General features: G+C 40.8%; 2 protein-coding genes across 2 annotated transcripts; both read left to right on the forward strand.

Annotated features, from left to right (window-relative positions):
• Positions 1 to 67: 67 nt before the first annotated feature.
• Positions 68 to 3,900, forward strand: ndufs8b (NADH:ubiquinone oxidoreductase core subunit S8b). The gene is made up of 6 exons (XM_030107808.1): positions 68 to 131; positions 214 to 279; positions 393 to 482; positions 1,723 to 1,895; positions 2,027 to 2,155; positions 3,153 to 3,900. The coding sequence occupies exons 1-6, from the start codon at positions 83 to 85 to the stop codon at positions 3,282 to 3,284; spliced, it is 639 nt and encodes a 212-aa protein (XP_029963668.1). The 5' UTR covers positions 68 to 82; the 3' UTR covers positions 3,285 to 3,900.
• A 2,224-nt stretch (positions 3,901 to 6,124) lies between these two features.
• Positions 6,125 to 9,262, forward strand: ran (RAN, member RAS oncogene family). The gene is made up of 7 exons (XM_030114981.1): positions 6,125 to 6,226; positions 7,064 to 7,121; positions 7,273 to 7,357; positions 8,103 to 8,228; positions 8,327 to 8,514; positions 8,620 to 8,790; positions 8,892 to 9,262. Exons 2-7 carry the CDS (start codon positions 7,077 to 7,079, stop codon positions 8,934 to 8,936), a joined length of 660 nt encoding a protein of 219 aa, XP_029970841.1. The 5' UTR covers positions 6,125 to 6,226; positions 7,064 to 7,076; the 3' UTR covers positions 8,937 to 9,262.
• Positions 9,263 to 9,468: the final 206 nt, after the last annotated feature.

A 9,468-nucleotide genomic window follows, 5' to 3' on the forward strand; every position in this document is an offset into this window, starting at 1 on the left:
TTCTGTTCTGCTGCTATGAGGATTTTATTCTTTATGTACTCAGTTGTTTTTACCTGGACTGTTTCAGACACTCTCCGTACAGATGTCTGCTGTACTGAGTCTTCGTCTTCTTAAATGCTACTCAAAGCAAGGTACTGAACCACATGTGTCTCATCATAATGTATATTTACACAAAATGAAACATGTTCATGCCACGGATCTTTGCCTCGCCAGGAACATTTGGACATGGGCCTACTCTCATGCGCCCTTTCAGTGTCAGTATGCAGAGGGAGGGTTATAGTAAGTACTGCATACCAAGAGTTATTCGTGTATGGCTTTATCATTGGATTGACTGTGTGTCTGAATGATATCTAACCTCACACTTACATTTGTTACTTTCTTAACCCTTGCAGAGTACGTAAATGCTCAGGAGCAGCCAACAGATCTGAGATCCATCACTGACCGAGCTGCGACCACTCTCCTTTGGACCGAGCTTTTTAGAGGTTTGTGTTTAGTTTTATTTCTTTGCAGATAGCTTGCGCCCTGGGGAGTTATTGCACATGCCTCATGACAGCCCTTAGTAGTCTAAGAAAAAGTGCAACAAAGAGACTGCTAAAAGACTTTCAATTAATTCCAATAACATACAGCTTTTTTTTTTTGCAGCCATAATCAGGCACAGTTCCAGACTGAATTGGACCACTCGCCTACAGTGATATTTCCTTTCATCATAATGTAAAACAGTTAACATAGGATAATTCATTTTCACATAAACTAGCTATCATTACTGAAATACATATGTATCTACAGCTGAAGAAAAAAGATGAACATTTGTTCATGTTTGTTTTATTTTGTCTCAGTTTTAATTACATAATATACCTAAAAATGTTAACAGTTTCCATTACAGACCTAAATGTCCTGGATTCATGCAGACAGGAGTTTAACAGGATACCAACTATGAGTGATTGTGGATAGAAGACCCAAACACACGACCAGGTTCAAACAAGTGAATATTTACTTATTTCAAAAGGAATCTGGAAAAACTACAGGGAACAAAACTCTGGGAACATGTGGAGCAAAGAAAGACAAACGCATATAAACAATGCTGACAGACCGACAAAGACACAAGGTCAGACTGTGTGCTAAAATATATGGCAGGAAGAAGGGCTTGACGAAATGCATGCAGGGAAGGGGAAATTAGAGGAGCACAAAGGAGCATACATATATGGGTAGAGTCACAAGACAGGAGACAAGAGAAGAGAGTTCCCATGAAAACACCAGACAATAAATGTAAAAGCATTAACGCATGGAATAAAACATCAGCGTGAATCTTTAAGACCTGTAGAAACAACTTCAAAAATTTAACCGAACAACATAAACATGACCTGGGGTCTGGGTTAGGGGATAGAAGAAGAGAAAAGAATAGGGCAGAGACAAACAGCAACGAGCAGACAGACATAAATCCACTTGCTGCAGTGCAGGGATATTGGGGGCAGGAGGCTCAGGCTACGAACTTCCAGTTTCACTGTCAAAGATCTTCCTGGTTCCTCATGACAGAAGTCTGTTACAAAGAAGTGTGATTTTTGTTGCAGCCCAGAAAAGGACTAAAAAATGTTGGTTAATGTGCCACCAGTTTGTTAATTGAATTTCTTATCAGCGGTGAACAATATGTATCAACATAGCCATCTTTAAATCCATAATCTCACTTCGATTTTTTTTTTTTTTTGTGGTGACACCCTTCTCTAGGCTTAGCGATGACCATGAGTTACCTTTTCCGTGAACCAGCAACAATAAACTACCCATTTGAGAAGGGCCCTCTGTCACCACGCTTCCGAGGAGAGCACGCTCTGCGCCGCTATCCCAACGGAGAGGAGCGATGCATCGCCTGTAAGCTCTGTGAGGCCATCTGTCCAGCCCAGGTGAGCACAAGTACACGCCGGCGGTGTCGATATTACACAGGCAGAACATACATGATCAGACATACATGAAGACTGTCCTGTCTTGGCTTTTGGTTTGCTTTCTTCACGGTCCCCCCCTTCATTGCACTAAGGCTATTACCATTGAGGCTGAGACCCGAGCTGATGGCAGCAGGAGGACCACACGCTACGACATTGACATGACCAAGTGCATCTACTGTGGGTTCTGCCAGGAGGCCTGCCCTGTTGATGCTATTGTTGAGGTGAGAAAAACTTTGAATTCATTTGTCTATGAACACTGCATCTTTTCAGAATGAAGGAGACATCAAAACATGAGTGTTTGCAACTGTGGCCCTGCAGTTTTTCAGCTCAAGGGCCTCCATTGGCAATAATTCATACAATTATTTATTTCTGTATTCCTCTTTTCATTCATAAAAACAACTCATTTGACCTTTAGTACATGTTTCCCTGGGGTAATTTCAGTCGTTTTCTTAACTTAATGACACAACAAAAACTTGTTTTGTTGGAGCCTGTTGATCAAATTATTATTATTTAAATGTCGATGATGATGGTGAGTCTGAATTTGAAGTCATGGTGCTATGCTTTGTTCCGATTGGTTAGTAAAAACTACTCACCTGCCTCCTCCTTGCGGCTGTCCCACTCCAGTAATCAAGCGAGAGGGATCAGCTGTTTTACTTTGGTTATGCCCTTTGTGTTGAAGGAGTGAGGAGTGACAGTTTTTTCCAACCGCTAAACACATCAGTTATATATTTGCTTTAGAAAGTCAACCATTGAGAGCCGACATGATTTTGTTTGGAAATAAATATCTTCTTTTTTTACATATACAGTAGATCTCCGCGAGTGCTTTTTATTTTAGTGAGTCGCAAACCTCCTCCATGAAGAAGAGCCGAACTCTTTTGACGTCTTTTTTCAAGACCACAAGGGCCGTAACATATGTTTGTTTATAATTATTGAAGTTTCAGCTCAAAACAGAGTTTGACTTAACTGTGAGATCCATGGTTAAACAGTTCTGCCATAACTGTTCCACGTTGTGGTTTCTGGATCATTTAATTAATAAAATAACCAAAGGTTTGTTTTCGTTTTGCAGATTCAATATTTGGCACAGGAAGTGTAGGCCAAATTGTAAAAGTATGGGTTGTTCTTGCAGAGGGCTTGTCCAGAATGTTTAACCGCTCTCCACAAACGGAAAGATGACATTTTTATTGGAGCCTCCATGACAATCTCTATTTTCTTCCTCAGGGTCCAAACTTTGAGTTCTCAACAGAAACTCATGAAGAGCTGCTGTACAACAAGGAAAAGCTGCTCAACAACGGAGACCGATGGGAGGCTGAGATTGCTGCCAACATACAAGCTGATTACCTGTATAGATAAGCTGACCGTGTTTGCACTATTCCAGTGAAGACACAGTGAACCAGGGGTCTCCAGCCTTGGTCCTGAAGATCCTCTGTCCAGCATGTGCGAGGTCTATCCCTACACACCTAAATGCAACGTCAGACTGAATACTGACCCTTCTCAGGCGATTTGTGATACCATAGTCATTAGATTCAGGTGTGCTGAAGCAAGGAGGGGACAAACATGCAGGACAGGAGCTCTGTTGGACCAGAGTTGGAGAACACTGCAGTAAACCAATAAACTCTATATGCATCAAAGAGATTAATGTAGCTTTACAAATACAATGCTAAGTAATGAGTTTTACATTCAGTATTAAGCCTTGTTGAATAAGAATATAAACACGCACAATGTATCAGTCTTTTCTTGTGAGGATGGGTGGAATTGCAGTTTGGGATGCTGAGTTTTGCACATTCGTACGGGTGTCTAACTTGGCCTTTGAGGACTGGAGTCCTACATGTTTAAGGTTTCTCCCAGTTGCAGTAAATCTGAGTGGCTTTTGTGAGTGATTTCCTTGATGATGACAACATGCAGAACCCCAGTCCTCGAGGACCGCTGTTGGACACTCATTAGACAATAAAGCATGCTATATGTGATCTTATAGGACATTTCTCAAAAGAAGAGAAGTATGTTACTGTTTTTAAATTTATTTCTGGTGATGAAATAAATGATATATAAAAGAATAAGGTGTTCATTTGCCTGTTTCTTGACAGCTGTGCTGAAACAAGTATTTCATTAACTTGAAGAAAAATTGGCTGAAATGTTGGCTGGAAAGAATGGTGCCATTTAAAAAACAACTCCTGTTTCCTTGGGCTTTTTTCAGTTTTCATGGAGATATGCCTCAAGACTAGGCCTGGGCGATTATATGATCGTGATTGTTGATCGTGATTAATTTCCAGTCGATCACGGTGATCAGCTGTGAGCACATTTTCTCGATCAGACAAGGCAGAAATGTGCATGACCACAGCCAATCAAAGTCAGATTTTTCCTGCTCAACTTCCGCCTGAAAGTTGTCTGAGAAGTAACCAGAGATGGACCTGAACGTGGAGCCGAGGGCAGCGAAGCAGATGAAGTCAGCCATGCCTCGGCGTTATCCTCTGAAGATGAGGCTGCTGCTGACAGGAAAGGCTGCTCCACCCGCACCGCTGCTAGCACGCTGCTGCTAGCACACCGATCCGCAAATAATCTGGTCTTTTTAGTAGGAACTACTTGTGATACAGTTTAACTAACGATCGTTCAGTTCTTCTCTTTTACTGAAAAAACGGTGCATCGCATCATTGAACATATCTCCACGTCTTGCCACTAACACTCTTCTTCTAACAACATGCAGAGACAGCCTGCAGCGCTGCAGCGCCCTGCTTCTTCTGTGGTGTCTGTGTAAAATAAGGTTGAACATGCAAACAGCACCCCTAGTGGCATGAAGTGTAAATGCAGTCATGGCGTCGTCTGTGGCCGTGGTCTGAATGAGGATCTCCCTGGGGTTATTATGTTTCAGAAACCAGAATATTTATCTTAACACGAATATTGACGGCATGTAAACGTAGCCAGTGTCATCTTTTCAGGCCACTGCACCATACGAGCAACATTCTAAGAGGACAAAAACAATTACTTTTGTCTATTTTTTTGGTGTTTTATTGTAGTTTTGTACTGCTACATTTTAAATCTAATCTGTCCAATCTAGATTATTTAAATTTTGTACATTTGATGCAAGCATTAATGATGGCAGCAGCATATTTAGCATCAGAACTTGAAAATAATGTTTATATTCTAAAGCACCTTCATTATCTCCAGGCGGTTTCTTTAGTTTTTTAATCTTTTATAGCAACAAAAATCCTCAGAGCTGTAAACTGTCACACTGTAACTAACGATCGTTCAGTTCTTCTCTTTTACTGAAAAAAAAAACGATGCATCGCAGGATTTTATTGTCTTGGTGCTAGATTTTTTTTTCCATTTACTGCACTGTCAAGTGAAATTGTTCTTATTTTTCTATGTTTATATTATTTAATTTGCATTGCTATTTACTTAGTTTGTTAATAAAATGTTTAACTATTCTATGCTTCTAGTTTTCAGTGCAGATGCTTTAAAACTGGTTTAAAAACAATAGAACATATCGTGATTATAATCGAGATCGAATGATATGAAAAAAAAAATCGTGATCATTTTTTTGCCATATCGCCCAGCCCTACTCAAGACAAACAACGAAATAATATTGCAACCCACTTAAAATGACATCAATTTAAAACCACAAATTAGTAAAAATTGTGATCAAGGAAGGTTAAACAAAAAGTTACACACACAAAAGTTATACATGCAGGCATGTAAATTCAGCATGTGTAATTAAAGCCTGATGCCACTGTACACTGCCCACTTGTGGTGTGATTATAGCAGAGCCAAACTGAACAAGCTGCAGGCTGCATATAATGATGCACTGTTTATTATTGAAGGCTCCAAGGTGGACCAATGCCATTCAGCTGTTTGTGCTTAAGTGCCCACTAAATACTTTCATCAGAAACATAGTGGAAAAAAATCTGTGAACAGGTTGGAGTTGTCCAAGAATAAAACCATAAAGGCTTTAATTATGCCTAAAGAGAGCAGTATCAGATACTTGACTCTGGAGGCAGTGTTCATGGTCAGTTATATTCTATTTTATTGTTGCCTGTTTGTTTCTCAGTGTTCACTGTTTTCTTCTCTTTACTTCGTACTCTGTTGTTCTTTTTTATGGACCTAAGAGTCTGAAATAAAGGTTGATTGATTAATTAGGTTAGCTGTGCAGCTTGAATGCTGAATCATGGTCTAATAAGCGTAGAGCATGCGCACTGCGTGCAGCGGGACCACGTGATCAGGGCGGAAACTGACTCATAGTCCACGCTGAATCTCCCGCGAACGCAGCCATTTACTCTTTTTTTCTCCAGGAGGTAGAACCGGTAAGACACTTATTTTCGTCTCTTTTCAAGCTTTTCCTTATCCCAACTGTATCAGGGAGGTACACTTAAAATAGGGGCAGACTTTACAGCGCGTTGCGGGTCCCTGCTGCGTTCGGTTGCAATCGGTTAGTCGAGGCCATTGAATTTTCTTTAGCTAACTCCGTGCTAACTTAACCGTTAGCTCAATGGAAAGAATGGCTTCCATGCCGTATAGGCTAACAGGTTAGCCGCTAGCAAAGCTCTGCCTCATTTCAGTGCTTTGTTCGAGACACCCGCTCATTCTCATCTGGTCACATGTATATAGGTATACTCCATAAAGTGAGCCCCGATGTGTTGATTTAGTTTTTTCTAAATGTGTTTTGTAATAATTTCACGACCTAAGCCCAAAACAGATTGGCCGGTGTTCGGTACGATATTTGCAGACGTTCAAGAAAAAGTGCGGTCGTTTATGTCGCACTCAAACTAATGGCTGTAGCTCGCTAGTTTCAAAACGCTACAATTGAAATACGGGTTCAAAAGCAAGCATATACACACGTTGACTAAATCTGTTTTCTTCATATCGCTTTCAGCTAACCTCGGTTATCATTTGACAATTTTTCCTGTGGCCGTTTTTTTTTGATAGAACATGCTAGAATTAGCAAGTAGCTATGTCGAGGTAAATGGCTGGCTAGCTAGCTCGACGGTCTGAGCGGGTAAAGCTCAGTAATGGGTTTCACGATGTGAAAAATGTTGCTTTCTTGCTGGTAACTCTGTACATTCCCGGCGACTAAGCTGGTAGACATGAGGCTGACGAACAGCGTGCTAACGAATCATCCCGCCTTATTTTCTTTCACACAGAAAAATCGCAACCATGGCGGACTCAATGGCACAGTGTGTACCGGTGGCGGTGTTTAAGGTATGTATTAATCATTTGAAGCTTCTGAAGTTATACTTTTTTTTTTCTGAAACAAGATGAAATGGTGTGTGTGTGAGCTAACACTGCTAACCGGCGGAAGCTCATCCAGTTTTGACCAGTTTGAACTAACGCTAAGGTGTTTTCTTGACAGTTGGTGTTAGTAGGAGATGGAGGAACTGGGAAAACTACTTTCGTGAAGAGGCACATCACAGGGGAGTTTGAGAAGAAATATGTTGGTAAGTAGCGACTGGCCACCTCATGGGGATGCTCTGTTGGCCATGTGGCAAGTTGTGTATGGAGTATGGAAAGCCATTTGTGGGGTGTTCACTAAAATGAACCCGATAAAACTTAAATAGTTCTGTGGCGATAACTGATCATTTCAAGGCTGGAATAAAATCTGAACAACAATTTTCTAGCAAGGTATCAATTTCAACACGGTGAAGAATTGAAATTGCACAAAATAGGTCTCAATTTCAGAGAAAAATAGTAAATCTCCTTTAAAGTCCATTTAGTGACTAGTAAGACAAAGAACTTACACCGCTTGTTTTGAGTTCGTTTGTGAAACAGTGGTGTGAAGTTTTAAGTTTCTTGTCAACAATTTACATTGAAGATTAGTTTTCAACCCTGAAGGTCTTAGTCTGAAACTTGCTCTTTTCAGTTAAATTTCTAATCAATATTTGAGTCAAGTCGGGGTGATAAATACTGTTTTGAAATTATGAATTTCTTCTTTATGGTAACAAATGGAATAAGTCAGAAAAAGCAATTAATTTGGTTCAGACAGAATTTTAGCCTATATCATTCACAACATTGAGGCAGAAGTTGAGTGTCCTGTATGAAAGTCAGAATCAAGCCATATGTGAAGCCACTGGTACAACATTTTCAGAAAATGGCAACCCGTTTTTGGATATGTGTGCCTGTAAACTAGTAGTTTGCCTTTATCTAGGAAAATCCTTCCCTCATTCGCTCCATCTGTAATTTCAGCCACTCTTGGAGTCGAGGTGCATCCTCTGATGTTCCACACAAACAGAGGACCCATCAAGTATAATGTGTGGGACACAGCTGGTCAGGAGAAGTTTGGCGGCCTCAGAGATGGCTACTACATTCAAGGTACTGTTCACATCTTTCCGAGCTGCCGTTGTTACAGTTTATACTATTCTTTGCACTGTCTTTAATAGTGTAGTGACACTTTGCTCCTCCTCTCACAGCTCAGTGTGCTATCATCATGTTTGACGTCACTTCTCGAGTCACCTATAAGAACGTGCCCAACTGGCATCGTGATCTGGTCCGCGTCTGTGAGAACATTCCCATCGTCCTCTGCGGCAACAAAGTGGACATCAAAGACAGGAAAGTCAAAGCCAAGAGCATCGTGTTTCACCGCAAGAAGAACCTGCAGGTATTGCATGCTTGTCACTTGTGTTTCCCATGTGAATTACTGAAGGGGCTGGTTTTTAATTGGGCATGAGATTTCTCACTGCTTTCATTTTCGTTTTGTTTGCAGTACTATGATATTTCTGCCAAGAGTAACTACAACTTTGAAAAGCCTTTCCTGTGGTTGGCGAGGAAGTTGATTGGCGATCCCAACCTGGAGTTTGTGGCCATGCCTGCTCTCGCTCCCCCAGAGGTCCAGATGGACCCGACCCTTGCTGCTAAGTATGAGGAAGAGCTTCAAGTAAGTATGAGTATACATGTGAATTGTGACACATTCTCCCAACATCCAAGAGAAATGCGACGGGCCACCTCTGTACTGAACTGCTTGTATCTTTTCTCTAGGTTGCATCACAAACGGCACTCCCAGATGAAGAAGATGACCTCTAACCTGTTACCTGGTCTCTAACCTCTATCACCCCAACGTCGACAGGAAGTCTTTGGATTTTTCCCCCTTTACTGTAAAATCCCTTTTCAGATTTTTTTATTTTTGAATTTTTTGGTTTCAGATTCAAGAGGAAAGGAAAACGAAACAAAAAGTTGTGATTCTAATTTCGTTGTATGACACACCCACCCTAGTGTTGTTGTTGGTATGGCGATGTGCTACTGTTCATCAAGCACCCTCCACTGCACTTACCCAGCTCACATAATGCTGTTGTATGGTGTATTGGAAACGCTAACGGGAGTAAACTTTGAATAAAAACATTCTCAATATAGCATGTTTGTGTCATGATTTCAAAGAGCGAAGCATCTTATTAGTCTAGTGTGCCCGAAAAGCTTTAATTCATATTTTTGCTGTTTCAAAGTCATAATGATTAAATGTGATAATGATAAAATGATTACAACTGAAATGCCAGATTGCTGGACTACAAATCCAGTACCACTCCAACTCCACTCTCCACTGGTATGCTGTTAAAACTTC

Source organism: Salarias fasciatus, chromosome 2 (genome assembly GCF_902148845.1).
Source record: "Salarias fasciatus chromosome 2, fSalaFa1.1, whole genome shotgun sequence".
In the NCBI taxonomy this organism is placed as follows: Eukaryota; Metazoa; Chordata; class Actinopteri; order Blenniiformes; family Blenniidae; genus Salarias; species Salarias fasciatus.